This window comes from Eleutherodactylus coqui, chromosome 2 (genome assembly GCF_035609145.1).
Source record: "Eleutherodactylus coqui strain aEleCoq1 chromosome 2, aEleCoq1.hap1, whole genome shotgun sequence".
Lineage (NCBI taxonomy): Eukaryota > Metazoa > Chordata > Amphibia > Anura > Eleutherodactylidae > Eleutherodactylus > Eleutherodactylus coqui.
The window spans coordinates 22,431,279-22,448,864 of NC_089838.1; the positions used below are offsets into that span (position 1 = coordinate 22,431,279).

General features: G+C 45.6%; 1 protein-coding gene across 1 annotated transcript in view; it reads left to right on the forward strand.

The window, feature by feature from the left end:
* ADAM19 (ADAM metallopeptidase domain 19) overlaps window positions 1-17,586 on the forward strand; it is a 95,837-nt gene that overhangs the window by 2,494 nt on the left and 75,757 nt on the right. Inside the window, exons 2-3 of the mRNA XM_066589199.1 lie at window positions 4,724-4,827; window positions 6,370-6,440. Coding sequence (XP_066445296.1) covers window positions 4,724-4,827; window positions 6,370-6,440 — 175 coding nt within the window. The remainder of the gene's footprint in view (window positions 1-4,723; window positions 4,828-6,369; window positions 6,441-17,586) is intronic.

Consider the following 17,586-nt stretch of genomic DNA (forward strand, 5'->3'; position numbering starts at 1 on the left):
TCTATCTATCTATCTATCTATCTATCTCATATCTATCTATCTATCTTTATCTTTATCTTTATCTATATCTATACCAGTTTGGTGGATGCCACCCTTCCGGTGATTGGAGCCCTATACATACCTTTGTATACTGGGAGGTTTTCTAGCGTATTTACCAAGTGCAGATCCTAAACTTGGTGGGATCGCAGCTAACTACGAGATCATTATACAATATTAATAGGGTTATCCCAGGATATACAGTTATCTTTTAACCAGGGGATAGGGGATAACTTTATGATCGGTCGGGGTCTCCCTGCTGATATTCCATTCTTCTCGTCATTGTGGAGTCCCTTCTCCCACCCGCAGTGATGTCACACTGAATGGAGCAATGGCTGAACGTGCATGGCCGACGCTTCATTCATTTAAATCGGGCTGACGGAAATTACTAAGCGCTTGTATCCTGGCTATCTCTGGCAGTTCCATTGGAAGTGAATGGAATGGCACCGCACATGAGCGACTACCACTCTATTCAATCTCCTCCGTACTGAGAGGGATGCAAAAAGCCTGCAGCGAGGAGGAGGGGGGCACCAGACCACTCTTCTTAGGGTCGGTGGGGGTCGTAGCGGTGAAACCTCCACTGATCTTAACCCTTTCCAATCCACTGTCTGACGTCTAAAGACATTCTGATTGAAGGCTGTACAGCTCCGATGTCGGAAGACGTCCGACAGGGTATTCTTACTGTGTATTACTGGCCGCTCTTTTGTCGGGGGCCTCTCCAGCATGTCCCATACTGCAGTACTGGCTCTAGCCAGCAGATGGCGCCATTGTATAATGGCAGAAAGAAGAAGGTCCCTAGGAAATCCTGAATCCAAAATTGGATTGCAAAGGGTTAAAGCTATCCCCCATTCTGTGGATAAAGGATAACTAGAGATTGAGATAACCCCTCCAAGCTATATGGGTTGCCTTCCCGGCTGTGACCAATCAGCTTAAAGGCTCATGTCCATGACCGTGTTTTCACCGTATATTACGCATGTGTTGCCCTACTGTGTGATACGCAGTGAATGTCCATTGACTTTCATTGATCCATGGACATATGCATGTTGACACTGCGTGTCGATACACATGAAAGATAAATCGCAGCATTGGCATCTTACTTGACATGATTGAGTCTAGGTGCAGCCCGGCAATTAGCGGTAATCCACATGTAATTACTGTGGACACCCTATAGATGGCCAACGATTAATCAAAAACGACATATTTGTAAACTACATAAATTAATACTTTTTAACAACCCAGACCGCCTGCTGGGACCTGTACCGCTGGTGCAACCGACTGGACTTCTGCTATTTTTCCATGCGAACGTCACAAAGACATGACACGTATACCGGTAGTACCCTGATTGCTTAGCCATACTTCCTCTTTAGAAGTGCTCTGACCCAGCTTTCCTAGAATCCTGAATGGCAAATCCGCCGTTTCCTTGCATTGCAGACAATATAGATGCTTTTCAGGAGTTTAGGAGAACTGGGCGACAACTTTATGGGGTTAGAGCAGCAGCCATATTGGTTGTCGATCAACTGTCCTCAACAGCTATAACTGAGAGAGTTTTTTGGGTGTATTTTCAGTGTAATGCTCTTTGAATACACATATATAGTGTTTGTCTGTCTGCTATATACACCCCTTTCTGTGTATTCATACTGTACTTTTCATGTTATGTCTCTGAGTGGCGCAGTATATATAGACTACTATATATAGACGAGTGGTGGGGAATTTATGGAACCCAGTGCTGAGGGGGCTGGATTCTTGGCACGGACTGGATTTGTCACTTTTACAGTACTCACTGGTCATCTCCTATCATGAGGTGATTTTTGAAGATATTTTCTCAGTTTTCAGCTGAGAGGATTTTGTCACCTTCGTCACATTCTGGGAAGGAAGCCATGTGTGTGATAAACATGCCAATCATTCTATGAGGAATATTTTGCTATTGAGTAGATCTCCTTTTAATTAAAGGGGGGAATTTCTGCCAAATTTATTATAAAAAAAAGCAGTAAAAATTTTTCGAGGGCGACTGGGGCCAGATTGTTTATATAAAATAAATTTATAGGCCTCACTGTGTCCTCTAAGTCATCTATAAGCCCCACTGTGCCATCTTAATCATTTATAGGCCCCACTGTGCTCCCTGAGTCATCTATAGGCCCCACCGTGCCATCTTAATCATGTATAGGCCCCACTGTGCCCCCTGAGTCATTTATAGGCCCCACTGTGTCCTCTAGGTCATCTATAAGCCCCACTGTGTCCTCTAAGTCATCTATAAGCCCCACTGTGCCATCTTAATCATGCATAGGCCCCACTGTGCCCCCTGAGTCATTTATAGGCCCCACTGTGTCCTCTAAGTCATCTATAAGCCCCACTGTGCCATCTTAATCATTTATAGGCCCCACTGTGCTCCCTGAGTCATTTATAGGCTCCTACGTGTCCTCTAAGTCATCTATAGGCCCCACCGTGCCATCTTAATCATTTATAGGCCCCATTGTGCCCCCTGAGTCATTTATAGGCCCCCACCGTGCCCCCAAATCATTTATAGCCCCTCCACCCGGGCACTAACATAAATTAATAAACTCACTCCCCTCCCTCGCCATCCTCCATCTTCTGCCTTGGCTTCTTCTGGCCAGGATCATGCAGAACAACGCAGGAGGTCCAAAGACATCATTGCCCCGCCTGCATGACAGAGAAGGCATTGGGTGGCGGGGCAGGAAGTGCTCAGCTTCTTACAGCACCACTTGCGATAGTCTTAAAGACATGGATGCAATTGATTTTAAAGACCAAGCACCAGATCAATCCCACCATTGAGTGGGCCTCCCACAGGCTCAGTGGGCCCCCACAATCGGCTCAGGTTTGCCAGGTGCTGACGCTGGTCCAGTATCTACAACATATAAGTGTATTAAAGAACATTTTCGCTTTAACTAAAATGGCTGCGATGATGGCTTCTATAGGTCTTGTCAACTGGGACAACCCTGTTATGGAGACCAGCTGGATGATTGTTTCCTATAAGGTAAATTATTCCTGTTACACAATGAATATCGGTGTGCATGAACCTAGCGTAATATTCAACCACTGATCTGATGTAAACTCTAGTATTCTGTATTCAAAATGGCTGCCCTTGCCATCATGTCATTTTCCCCCTGCGGTCAACCAAGTGTTTGACTATGACAGGCTTTGTCCTATCTCCGGATCTTTCTTCAGGTCAAAGGGAAATATGTTTTCCTGTGTCGTGTCAGAGGTTAAACCTTAGTAGATATATTTTGCGCAGATGACAGAATAGGTTTGTTTGCGTTGGACATGTATTTCCTTCTCCATCTTTCTACTTCCTGATGGTGTTTGGTAAAGAAATAGAAGGAGTAACAAGCACCTCCAAAGGTTCCAACGATCAGCTAATAAAAACGAAGAAAAGTTTGTTCCTCAGCTGATCTTTCAGTTAGCATAAGGCCGCTTTCACACGGGCGTTTTATAATGGCTATTTTGCCGCGATAAAACGCTGGCCGTAAATCGCGACCATCTGAAGCATTGGATTCCAATGCATGTTCAGATGTGCGATTTTCCGACGCGTAAAATCTGCCGTCTGGAAAAGATAGGACTTGTCCTATCTTTTTGCCAAAATACACAGGCTGTTCCCATAGGGAGCCTATGAGAGCCGTCAGAAAAGAGGAGATGTGGGATGTGGGAGGGAGTTAAGCAGCAGCTCACATTGCTCACATTGCTCTGATTGGTCACAGCGCTCAGCCAATCACAGGCAGCGCTCGACCATTTATTGAATTCAATGAATGGCCGAGCGCTGCCTGTGATTGGCTGAGCGCTCAGCCAATCAGATACAGCCCCTTCAGCAGGCAGGGATTTTCAATCTCCGCCTTCTGAAAGAGATTCAGAGCAATTCAGGGAGAAGACGCGGCTGGATGCGCCTGAGCCCCGGCAGCTGCGGAGAGGTGAGTATATATATTTTTTATTTTTTTACACATTCTAGGGCTGATTTTCAGGGAAGCGCTTATATTTAAAGGCCTTCCCTGAAAATCACTGCATGGGCTGCCAGTATCTTACTGCTTTCAATGGAACCGGCTGTAGCGCCGGCTCCATTCAATTCAATGGGATAGCATTGCGGTCCTCTGCCACACTTGTGTCAACTTTAGCAAAGGATTTCTTCAACTCCGCGGGGAGTCCCCTTGTCACTGAACACTGTGATAGTGCTGTCACAGTGTTCAGTGATGAGGGGACTCCCCGCGGAGATGAAGATATCTTCGGCCACAGCTGTCACAGCTGTAGCAGAGAACCGTGATCTTCTCTGTATGTCAGTGGGGCTGCCGCTGCTGCCGCCGGCCCCATTGGCCACAAGGTGAAACCCCTGGATGTGATAGCATCCAGGGGTTGCACATTCAAAAAATCCTGAATGCCACAGTTACTTGCGTTTTAAAATCCGTTGTCGAATTTTTGTGCGCAGGTAAAAATCGGACATGTGACCTCTGCCATTGAAAAGCGTTGGTTCTAATACATGCGGATCGCAAACGCAAAAAACATGCACAACAAAAAACATCTGACTGAGCCCTAAGTCTTTCCCCTTTACCAGCACCTCCCTGCTAATACCACAATGTATGGGCATAGACAGGAAATATAGCAGTGGGTAGTGAGGAACTCACAATATATGTTTCTGCCATATTTTTTCTTTTGTTAAATCTAAGTTTCACGTTTTCGGTTTCAGGAATAAGTCATCAGTCTCATCTTGAGAAGATTCAGTCTCATTCTGAAGTAATAACCCCACGCTGGTTGATGCCCAATGATCAGGAAGATAACCTCAGTGGTAAAGTGAGTAGATCCTGTGCAAAGAATGTTGCAGTAAAATGTCTTCAAGGGTGCGTCTACTCACAGTTCACTTTTGGCTGCGGAATGCACGCTAAAGTTGTGCCACAGTGTAAGGGTGCATTCAGACCATCGTATATCGGCTGGGTTTTCACGCCGAGCCGATATACGGTGTCCTTGTCTGCAGGAAGGGGGGGGGGATGGAAGAGCCAGGAGCAGGAACTGAGCTCCCGCCCCTTCCCCACCCCTCGCCACTATTTGCAATGGGAGGGGTGGGATGGGGCGGAGCTAAGCGTCGATACTTAGCTCCACCCCTGTCTCACCCCCTCCTATTGCAAATAGTGGCGAGGGGCGGGAGCTCAGTTCCTGCTCCTGGCTCTTACATCCTCTTCCCCCTGCAGACAAGGACACCGTATATCGGCTCGGCGTGAATACGGAGCCGATATACGGTCATCTGAATGCACCCTCAAGTACAGTTTAACTAGATGGGATTTTAATAAACCCTATTGATTTACAGCAGGAAAAATACACAGCGGAAAATATGCATGTTGCGGATTTTCATATCTGCGACATGCTATATCTATCACAGAAAAGCAATGGATTTTCCTTGCAGAATTCATTCATTGCAATGCAGTGAGTGAAATATGCACAAACATTCACATTGAAATCACAATAAAATCAATATGTGGATTTAATTCAATGGTTATCATACCCTAATCTGGCATTCAATAATCCAGAAATTCTGATAATTTGGCTGTGGACTCCGAGTCTTTATCTTGTAGCTATACCAGGGCCAACAATAATTTTAAAGGGGTTGTCCGGGATTTTTTTCTTAATTTTTTCCCCTATTGATAACCTGTCCTTAATATAGGTCATTAATTGTAGGGGATCCACCGCTTGCATCAGCTGATTATCGTCGCTGTCATTATGAAAAGTGCAGGAAGGAGATTGCATTGACCATAGCACAGCAGCCTTTGTTAGTATTGCAGGCGCAATTCTCATTAAATTCAGTGGAAGCTGCCCTGCAATTCCAATTTGGGCCACTGCACTGTGGTCAGCGCAATCTGCGTCCTGAGCTTTCCATAGTGACTGCAGAGACAGCAGTCAGCTGATCTGCTGCTTGGATCCCTGCCAATTATTTATTGATGAGCTGTCCTTGATTACTTCAGAAGGATTGCTGAGCCACGCAGTTTTTCTGATTACAAGGCTTTGAGTCTGGAAAGAATTTTTTGTTGCTAAAATGAGGAAAATTGGACTCTACCGCATTGTTTTTTTTTGCCTTCCTTTGGATCAACATTGCAGATCATCAATAGGAAAAAACTTAAAAAAAAAGTCTTAGACAACCACTTTAATCGCTGATACGTAATTCCGTACCATATATATTAGTTTTTGGTTTTTTTCCCTTCCTCCCTCAAATCTATCTATTACAGTACAATATGAAATTCTTGGTCCTACTGGGATGAAATCTATAATACTGTTCATTCTGATTCTTGAACATAATGCCAAATCTGCAGTAAAGACTGACACGAACTAACTTTTTTTGTTTAGTATCCAAGCTATGCAGAAGTGATGGTGATGGCTGAAGGAAAGGAGATGATTCTAACTCTTCACAGAAATGAGTGAGTATCAAGTTAAGTTACAAAGTCCATTTCATTCCTATTATGTAACAGGAAATTTAACCCCTTAACGACGGCCCCATCGGGAAACTACGTCCTCAGAAAGTGGGCCTTAATCCTAGAGGACGTAGTTTTATGCATCCTCTTTGGATTGATGCCCACTGGCCTGAGGACGTGACAGCTCCATGCTGTCGGTGCCCGCAGGTAGCCGACAGCATGGAGCTGTCATCCCAGGATGCGGGCAGCCCCCCCCGGCATTGCGATCGGCGCTATAAAATGAATAGCGCCGATCGCAAAAAAGTAAATAAAACAGTGAAAAAAAGTAGTAATTCAGCTGCTATGATGGATCGGATCCATCACGGCAGCTGAAAATACTCACACGGCTTGTCGGCGGTGTTCCCCGGAGATCTGGTCCTCCCGGACCCGCCGGCGGCCTTCTGCGCATGCGCGCCTGACGATGACGTCACGCGCACGCGCAGAAGCCCGGGTGTCCCCGGCAAATTTAAAATCTCCTGGCTCCCGGCTCCTGAAGGTAGCCGGGAACCAGGAGGTGTTACCGGGGACCACTTTGAGCGGTCCCCGGGCCCGCGATCACCGCTATCCATTGCGATAGCGGTGATCACGAAAAAGTTTAAAAAGTAAAACAAAAGTAAAGTTTCACCTCCCCTCATGGATCGGATCCATGAGGGGAGGTGAAGATACTCACCCCCGGTCCTCTGCGATGTCCCGATGTCCCGGGACCCGAAATCCCCGTCTGCGCATGCGCGCCCGATGATTGACATCGGGCGTGTGCACAGAGGGGCTCGAGCCCCGGGAAATTCAAAATTGCTCTGCTCCTGGCTGCCATGTGTAGCCAAGAGCAGAGGGATGTCACCAGGGACATGATCACTGTCATCCAATGGATGACAGTGATCATGTAAAGTAAAAAAAAAGTGCAAAAAGTTAAAAAAAAATAATAAAAAAAGGGGTAAAAGGTAAAAAAAAAAAAGTGCAAAAAGTAAAAAAAAAAGTTTTAAAAAGTAAAAAAAAGCTTGCGTTTCATCTCCCCCCACGGATCATATCCGTGAGGGAGGATGAAATGACGTACCTAAGGCCTGCGGATTTATCCGCGGACCTCAACCCAGCTTCTGCGCACGCGCCCGTCACCAATGTGGCAGGTGCATGCGCAAAAGCTGTGGTTTTTTAAAATCTCCCTGCTCCTGGCTACAAAACTTAGCCGAGAGCCTGGAGATTTCACGGAGGCCCGCGGTGAGCGGTTCCTGATCACGTGTTCGCCGTTATCCAAAGAATAATAGCGATCACGTAAAAGTTAAAAAAAGGTGAAGCTTCATCTCCCCTCACTGATGCGATCGGTGAGAGGAGATAAAACTTTTTACCGGAGGCCTCCATATTTGCACCCTGACGCAATCTTCTTCCGTGAACTTTCCCGTATTCTGCGCATGCGACCGCTGGCAAAACACCGGACACATGCGCAGGAGTCGGAGAGCACAGGAAACTTAATATCTCCTTGCTCCCAGCGACCAACGGTCACCGAGAGCCTGGAGCAGTGACGGGTGGCCTCGTTGAGCGGTCCCCGGTCACGTGAAAAAATGGTAGCGATCTACCTTTGGCCGGTCTCACATGACCGGATAGGAATTACGGATTCCGCATGCGTCTGATCCGCGGTATTACGCAGATCAATCGCATTGGATTACACAATTCCGCTCACATTAGCGGGTTGGAATTGCGTAATCCACTCACAGAAAAGAGAACGCAGCAGGTTCTATTTTACCGCGGATATCCGCAACATAGAGCCCATTGTGCTCCATGGTCGTGGATATACCCGCAGCCCATACGCCCGTATACCTTGTATACGGGCTGTGGGTACCCGTGTCATCGCTAAGCGACGGTGCGGGAAATACAAACAACAACAAAAAAAGTGTACTGCGCATGACCGCCCGTGTAAGTACGCAGTTATGCGCAGTACATTACGCGGCCGTACACAGGGTCACAGCCGGGCTCACAGATGGGATCCGCTGCGGGCCTCCACAAGCGGATTCCACCTACGGCTGCCTGAGCCCGGCGTTATTCAGACCGCTACCTGTAATACGCAATTTACAAGAAGCCCCGGGAACGCTCGCCTTCCTGCAGTTCCAGGAGCAGCTTGTTGAGCGCCTTCTGTGTGAGACCGCCGCACCTCATCAAGCTTACGGAGACTCACGGAACGCCACTTTTTACACCCCATCCCCGCCACTGAGGTCAAAAAATGACTCCCAAAAAGCATGAGAGGAGGGGGGATACCCGGTTTTATTGCCCCATGTGCCCATCCCAACCAGCCTCCATAATTACCCGTCTTTGGAAATACTACACAGTTCACATTATTACTTTTATCTAAGATTTGGGGGAACGCCGAAAAGGGCGTGGAGGGGGGGGGGGGATTTTAGGGAGTCAATTTTTATTCTGTACAAATGAGCAATGGGGCCTGGAATTTATTCAGTTATGCCCTGCCTTCCAACGGGTGTTCCCTCCATTATAGGCCTTGCCATGTTTCCTGTAAGTAGATTAGGGCCACAATGGGTATGTTTTTGAACACGGGACAAACGGGGGTATCCATTTGGGGTGAACGTCTTCATTCCTATGTAAACTGTACAAAAAAAAAAGTTTTTAAATTGACAAAATTGCCAAAAAAATGAAAATTGTAATTTTTTTCTTCTGCTTTGCTGAAATTTATTCAAATACTGTGTGGTCAAAATACGCAGTACACCCCTAGATGAATTCGTTAAGGGGTCTAGTTTTTAAAATGGGGATATTTGTGGGGGTCTTTATAGTTTTGGACGCTCAATGACTCTATAAGTGGGCAATGGGGCCTGGAATTTATTCCGTTGTACCCTAAAATCCAACGGGTGCTCCTTCCATTATAGGCCTAGCCATGCGTCCTTTAAGTAGATTAGGGCCACAAGGGGTATGGTTCTGAACACGGGACAAACAGGGGTATCCATTTTGGGGTGAAAGTCTTCATCCCTATGTGTGCTGTACAAAAAAAACCAGTTTTTAAATTGATACAACTGCCAAAAAAATGAAAATTGTAATTTTTCCTACTGCTTTGCTTAAATTTATTCAAAAATTGTAGGGTAAAAATACACAGTACACCCCTAGATAAATTCGTTAGGGGGTCTAGTTTTCAAAATGGGATCATTTGTGGGGGTTCTCTGTCGTTTTGGCCGCTCAAGGGCTCTACAAGAGGGCAATAGGGCCTAAATCACCTTCATGCTAAATTTCTGTTCTGAAAGCCACCGACTACTCCTTTCATTTTGGGCCCCGTTGTGCATCCAGACAAAAGATTAGGGCCACAATGGGTATGTCTCTGAACACGGGACAAACAGGGGTATCCACTTTGGGGTGCAAGTCTTCATTCATGTGTGTGCTGTACCAAAAAAGCAGTTTTTAAAACGACAGAATTGCCAAAAAAACGAAAATCACAATTTTTTCCTTTTGCTTTGCTTCAATTCTTTCAAAAACTGTGGGCTCAAAATGGGCAGTACACCCCTAGATAAATTCATTAAGGGGTCTAGTTTTCAAAATGGGGTCACTTGTGGGGGTTCTCTTTGATTTTGGCCACTCAAGAGCTCTACAAAAGTGCTATGGGCCTAAAACTCCTTCAAGGAAAATCTATGTTCTTAAAGCCACCGACTACTCCTTTTGTTTTGGGCCCCATTGTGCATCCAGACATAAGATTAGGGCCACAATGGGTATGTTTCTGAACACGGGAGAAACAGGGGTATCCATTTTGGGATGAAAGGCTTCATTCATGCGTGTGCTGTACAAAAAAAGCTGTTTTTAAAATGACAGAATTGACAAAAAAAATGAAAAATCACAATTTTTTCCTTTTGCTTGGCTTGAATTCATTCAAAAACTGTGGGGTCAAAATTGTCAGTACACCCCTAGATAAATTCGTTAAGGGGTCTAGTTTTCAAAATGGGGTCACTTGTGGGGGTTCTCTTTGGTTTTGGCCACTCAAGAGCTCTACAAAAGTGCTATGGGGCCTAAAACGCCTTCAAGCAAAATTTATGTTCTGAAAGACACCCACTGCTCCTTTCATTTTGGCTCCCGTTATGCATCCAGACATAAGATTAGGGCCACAATGGGTATGTTTCTGAACACGGGAGAAACGGGGGTATCCATTTTGGTGTGTAAATCCTCATTTTCATGGGCTCTATAGGAAAAAAATATGTCTTTAAAATGACATATTTGCAAAAATATGAAATTTTATTTTTTGTCCCCTAAATTGAACTAATTCCTGAAAAGAACTGGTGGGGTCAAAATACTCATGACACCCCTCAGTGAATACACTAAGGGGTGTAGTTTTTAAAATGGGGTCATTTGTGGGGGTATCTATTATTCTGACACTTATGAGCCTCTGCAAACTTGGCTTGGTGCAGGAAAACAAAGTGCTCCTCAAAATGCTGAAAAGTAATGTTAAATTTGTACGTCCTCTAAATGGTTAAAAAAAACACAAAAGTTTTTCAAGTGTGCATTCAGAATAAAGTAAACAGATGGAAATACATATCCTATCAAAAATTTGTACAGTATGTTTGGACATATTTGAGATATCACGGTTGAAAATGTGAAAAAATGATAATTTTTTCAAAATTTTTCCAATATTGGTACTTTTAATAAATATACACAAATTATATCGGTCTCTTTTTACAATCTAAATGAAGTACAGCATGTGGCGAAAAAACAATGTCAGAATCACTGGGATATGTAAAGCCTTTACGGAGTTATGCCACGTTGAACGACGCATGTCAGATTTCCAAAATTTGGCTCCGTCACTAAGGCGCAAACAGGCTTCGTCACTAAGGGGTTAAAGGGGTTGGACATGAATAGAAAAATTTATTTTTTATTCCTGAAAAAGGGACACACTGCCCACTGTGGTGTTGCAGATCAGCTTTGTGGAACTGAATAGGACTGAGCTGGAGTACCACGCACAACCTGTGCACAGGTGTGGCGCTGTTTTTTGTTTTTTTTAAAGTAGGCGGCAATGTTTTTGTAATCTTTTATAACCCCTTACCTACTTGGGAAGACTCATCTGCAACAAGGGAGGGTTTTGTATCGCTAAAGGGAGCAAATAAATGAAGCATTGCATAGTAGAAACTGTAATCAATGGTCATTGTCTTTTATGGACTGGGGTCTCCAGAAAGTGCCTCTATTGCTGATAGAGGGGGTTTCCATTGGAGAACCCTACTTGCCACCCACAACCCTATGTGCCTTAAAGGGAATGTCCCACAAAGCAAAGTTATCTCCTATCCTCAGGATCGGGGATATCTAGCTAAGGGGTCTTGAAGGTCCCTGCATCAATGAAGGGGCGGTCAGGCATGCATTTCACCACTTCATACATTACATTGGGACTGCTGGGGATAGCCGAGCTCAGGTGCTTGGTTATCTTCGGCAGTCCCATTGAAATGAAAGGATCTGCAGTGCACACGTTTGACCACCGCTCTATTTGGGGTTCCCAGAAGTTGGATGCTCAACGATCAGTTACCCCCTATCCACATAATGGTGTTTCATGGGACAACCATTTTAATAGGAGGACCCATAGGAAATCAATGGACATACAGATAAGGCCAGATTATAAAAGGGGCAATTATACTCGCTAAGGCACATTACTCGAGCGAGTAGTGCCTTAGCCGAGTATCTCCCCGCTCGTCTCTAAAGATTCGGGGGCCGGCGTGGGTGACAGGTGAGTTGCGGCGGGGAGCGGGGGGGAGAGAGGGAGAGAGAGATCTCCCCTCCGTTCCTCCCCGCTCTCCCCCGCCACTCCCCGCCGGCCCCCGAATCTTTAGAGACGAGCGGGGAGATACTTGGCTAAGGCACTACTCGCTCGAGTAATGTGCCTTAGCGAGTATACTCGCTCATCTCTACTCAACATCCCTCCAGACGTCTTCTATCCACTTGTGGAATCAATGCCACTTCGAATTGCTGCATTTCAGCAGGCTAGAAGGGGTCCTACTTTATATTAGTTCCTTTCCCGTTACTTTTGGCACGTCAGTGTATATAGGCACTGTATGGCACTATTATATGAGTACTGTATAGAGGCATTATTTATACATGCTATAGCAGTGTTATATGGCTGTATTAATCTAGATTTCTCTCCTGGAAAAAACTGTGAGTGGTCCCTCCACCTGCCCAGGTACCAATGGGCTGCCATAACCCACCATACATAACTTACATGGATTTCACACATTGCATCCTCCTATATTGGTACCTCAGTGCTCTAACAAGGCCATTTGTGTGAATCTAGGCAGAAAATTGAAGGACACGGTAGCGCCCAATCAGATTGTACATCTCTGTACAGTAAATGGATGCAATGCTTTGAAGCTATACATCACTCATCTGATTGCCTAGTCAGAAGTCATTTTTCGATATCTTGTTCCTTTAAGTGTCAGCAGCTGCCAATCACAGATATAGATGTCCTCAGATCTTAAGAGCTTCCTGTCTCCTGTCATGGATATGAAATACCGGGCTCAGTGTTTTATGGCAGAGATAAAAGAAAATCTCGGATCAATTTATCGAGAGCAACAAAAGGGCATTTGGTAGGAAATGCAAAAAAGAGCAAATCTGCGGAGCTCCTATCTGGGGCTCGGTGACTCATATTTATCTATGTAGGCCAGATATAGCTTCCTGCTGTCTTCTTTCTGCCGGCATCCAGCATCGAGGGAAATGCATCCACAGAAAACATAACACATCAGCTTTTTCTTAAATTGGACAGATGTGGAATTGTGTCCGTGTTAGCGGGCGTGACGATGATTTCTTCCAACTGTTCTCTTGTTCGAGTGTAATATATGGTCACCTCACTGCCAAGTAATCCTCATTTATGCCTGAAGAGACTTGGAGACGCTTTCTGGACTCTTAAAATGAGTTCAAGTGCCTCAAAATGTGAAATCAGCTTTTTTAATCTACTTGGCATTTAAAGTCGCCCCCTATTCCCTCCGCACCGCTCACCGGGGTCTCCTGCTGCTTCCTATTCATTGCAAGTCAATGACTTGTCATCAGGCCTACAGGGATCAGGTGAGTCTCCCGGTGGGCCCTGAGCCAGGATATGTGTATTGAGACAGATACATAGGTTGGCTGAGATGACAATTAGGCACATGGACAGGCCGGCCGGTAACCCTCCCGCTTGCTCCGCCTTCTTGACAACACTGCATAGGCCTCCGTCACTTACACCTTGACGTTTTTCGCTGTTGTTTGCGGCGTGTTAAAGCATGAGTACGTACTGTATATCCAGCTTACGGATCTCAGAGGGCCATTAGTCGATACCAAGAGCCAGGCAGCAGGTCATGAGAGGGGCAGAAGCAGTCTGAGGCAAATGACATGAAGGGGTCAAAATGGAAAGAATACTGAAAAAAAGCTGCAACCTGGCGAAATAATAGAGATACTAAAGTCCACAAATTTATTAGCTAACTTCCTAGTTTATTGATAGTACCAACATACAATATGTATGGATCCCAGACCATTAGGAGGGATCCTCATGGGATTTTAAACATTAGTACTGAGCCGCCGTTTGACCTCTGCTTGTTTGGGAGATGTTCCCACCGAATTTGTGTTTTGTTTTCCTCTCCCCTTCCTCTAGTCTAGGTAGTCCTGGGAGCCAGCTGGTAACAGCAGCTAATTGGCTTAGATCCTTGGCCAATGGAATCCTGCATCATTGGTTGATGATGAAAGGGTGGGTACAGGTTCATGTTATTTAAGGGACAGCTTTGGGGGTAAGGGGTGTCTGCAGCCAAATTCTCTGGGAGACCACGCTGTGATTTCCACCCCCCTCTCATGTTACTGATGTTTGTATTGCTGATGTATGTCACTTCCTTAGCAAAGATAACATAGCAGCATCGGTAGGTGCAAAAAAGTTGTTAAAAACGTTATACTCCCATAGCAAAAATGGCAGCCACGTTTCGACCTGTTGGTTTTGGTCAAGCTGTAACTGATGTATCCGGTTAGTCTGAATTTATGGCTAGACTATCTTGAGTATTACATTGATTTGATTTACTGGTTGACCTGTTTGAGTTATTTATCTAAGCTTTAATAAAGGGCCGTGCCAATGTTAACCTCCATGTTAAACTACTGTTATTGTAGCATCTGGTTCATAATCCCATGCCTCTTACTCAGTATTGCTGGGGACACACGTCAGGTGTGGGAGGAATGAGTGTGGACATGTGTCTCTGGTGAAGAAAGCCAGTGATTGCACCCTGTGGGTGTGGGGTTCATCTAGATTGGCTGTACCTGAAGACCCACAACAAGGGCTAGCTAAACTTTGGGGAACAACCCACCAACACTAGGAAATTCGGTACTGTGTAGTACCCAATATATATTGACTTAGGCTGGGCTCACATGAACGGGTTGGATTCTGCGAGCCGCGTAAGGTCACGTATGCGTGCAGTTTTCCACGCAGATGTACATTTAAGGACAGTGAAAACAAAGATCTGGTACCGTGTTAGCCATTAAAAGGTATCATATCTACAAGACTACGTCATTTCTCTTACTGAGAACAATCACATTTTAAGGACAGTGTATCGTCTGCGTGGGAGATCAAGCGCAAGCAGGGAATGACATCAGAAAGTTGCCCAACCCCCTGGTAACTCCCTTCTATCGCTCAGGCGATATTCCCTTATGCAGTAGTGGTGAGAGATGTTCTGAGATCTATGCCTTCAGAACGGGATACTGCTCTCCAGGCTTGGCTGGTTTTATACTACTTTTTTTGAAAGTAGTATAAACCACTTGAAAAAAAAATCACTTATTCTTGTGGAGGAAAAGGCCAGAAGAATAAGCGGAGGTTGCAGACAGCAGTCTGGATGATGTGTTGGTCCCCAGACTCAAACACATCCATGGAGATCAATGGAGCTCATAAGAGTGGAATCTGTGGTAAAATAGAGCATGCTTCGATTTTTATTCCACATTCCACAATTACGGCGAATCCACCTACCCGCAAGTCTGAGCGAAGCGATGTAAGTTAATGCATTTGATAGATCATGCAGCATACTCACGTACGGCGATCGTGGAATCTGAAATTACTATTAGGGATTCTCCAATACTTTTTTTTTTCTTACTTGCTTCTACCGAGGCAAAGACCAGGCACTAGCTACTATTGATAAAAAAGTATTCCTCCCCCTTCTAAGTAATTGAAATAAATCCATTTCCAAGTTCCTCATCCTTTTTCCCCTCCACAGAGAACTATAACTCCTAGCATGCGCTGACAACGGCAGATGTCCATAACCTGCTGGGAGTTGTAGTTTTGCCCACAGATTGCATTTCACAAGGAACCTTCTTAAAGGGGCTGTCTGGGACTTTTAAAATTGATGACCTCGCCTCAGGATAGGCCATTAATAGTTGATTGGTGGGGGTCCAATAGGAAAGGTCTACAGAACCAATCTGGGCTGCTGCAATACGGACAGTGCTATCTGCTTCCAGTGAGGTCATCAGGCTGGACGAACAGCTGCTCAGTGGGGATCCCGAGTGGTGAACCCCCCACCAATCAATGATCTATCCTTGGGTTAGCTCATCAATAGGGGAAATGACAGAATATGCTGACATTCCGCTTTACCACAGTTCGTCAGAGTTTTCAGCAGATTGAGTGTTAATGGCTATGTGGTTTTGTGGATAAAACTGCTGTCTACTTGAAAACCCCCACAGCCGTTAAAAATCTACTTGAAAACTGCAGTTTTGCAATATGTGAAACTTGGCCCTCTATGGAATACGTAATAAATGCCATCTCCGGAATCCTCATTTACCGGGTGGCTAGAAGTCCACCAATTTCTGCCTGCTACATTCTCCCTATGTTTCAGTGGAGACAGGGCCACATGCAAACACAACAACCCTTCCATTGATGTCTATGGAGAACGCGGAATTTGCGAACAAAGATTGGGTAATATTTGCATGTAACAGTGGGTCCCCATAATGACTTTTACTGCCGGGCACTAGGCACCCGAGTCCGATGCTGCTTGTCATCTTGTGGCATGGTGGGGACCACAGTCCGTTGAGGGTCCCCAATGACCATTGCTGTCGATTGTGAGCTTGTATATTAGACTGTTCTTTGTACCTCAGTTTTTTGCACCCTGTTATTGGTGTTGTAGGGAAAGATTTTGGTCCAGTACCTTTTTTTTAATCAGCTCCCCAACGCTGAGGTGACTTAAACCCATAGCAATCAACTGTTACTGCTGTGGAAACCGGCTGACACCTCCACACGCTCTGCAGTGAAGCTGTAAGTGATATGTTGTATTACATGTAGAGATGAGCGAGCATACTCGGTAAGGCGATATACTCAAGAGAGCATCGCCTTTTTCGAGTATCTGCTGGCTCGTCCCTGAAGATTCGGGGGGGTGGGGGGTGTAAGCGGGGGGTGGGGTTGCAGAGGGGATTGGGAGGGAGAGAGACAGGGATCTCTCTCACTCTCCTCCCCGCTCCCTCTCGCTGCCCCGCGCCGCCCCCGCGGCCCCCCCCAATCTTCAGGGACGAGCCAGCAGATACTCGAAAAAGGCGATGCTCTCTTGTATATCGCCTTACCGAGTATGCTCGCTCATCTATAATTACATGACATCCGGTGAATTCAGTAGAGAGGTCCATTGTTTGCTGTGGTACTCATATCTGGTAAATAGAGGACCCTACCTCCCTAGGATGTCAGTATCCCCTAATAGAAAAAAGCACAGTAAATATAGGGAGCTTTGGTGACCCGTTAGCTGATCTTGGAAGGTACAAAGTCAGCCTAAATGAGTCAAACTTGTGTCTTCCATGTAAAGCCAAACACTCCATCAAGAATCCCAGACTGATCATTTTATCAATCCCCTAACTTTTGGAGTTAGGGGAGAGTCAGGATGCCCCCATAATTTAGATCAGCGGCTAGTCCCACTATTTATCTCGAGTGTATGGACAATTTTAGATTCTGGTCTCTGTAGGAACAGTGTTAAAGGGGTTGTCTCACAGTCAATTTTACCTGTCATGCAGACACCCCAGCTGCAGTTTAATCCCAAAGTGAATAGCAGTAGGTGGCCGCACATGCGCACTGCCTCTCCATTAACTTCATTGGGACTGCCAGAGATAATCAACTCGGCTATATCTCTGGAGGCCCTGTTGAGATATGCAGCCACCCACTGCCGTTCACTTCGGGACTGAGCTGCGGCTG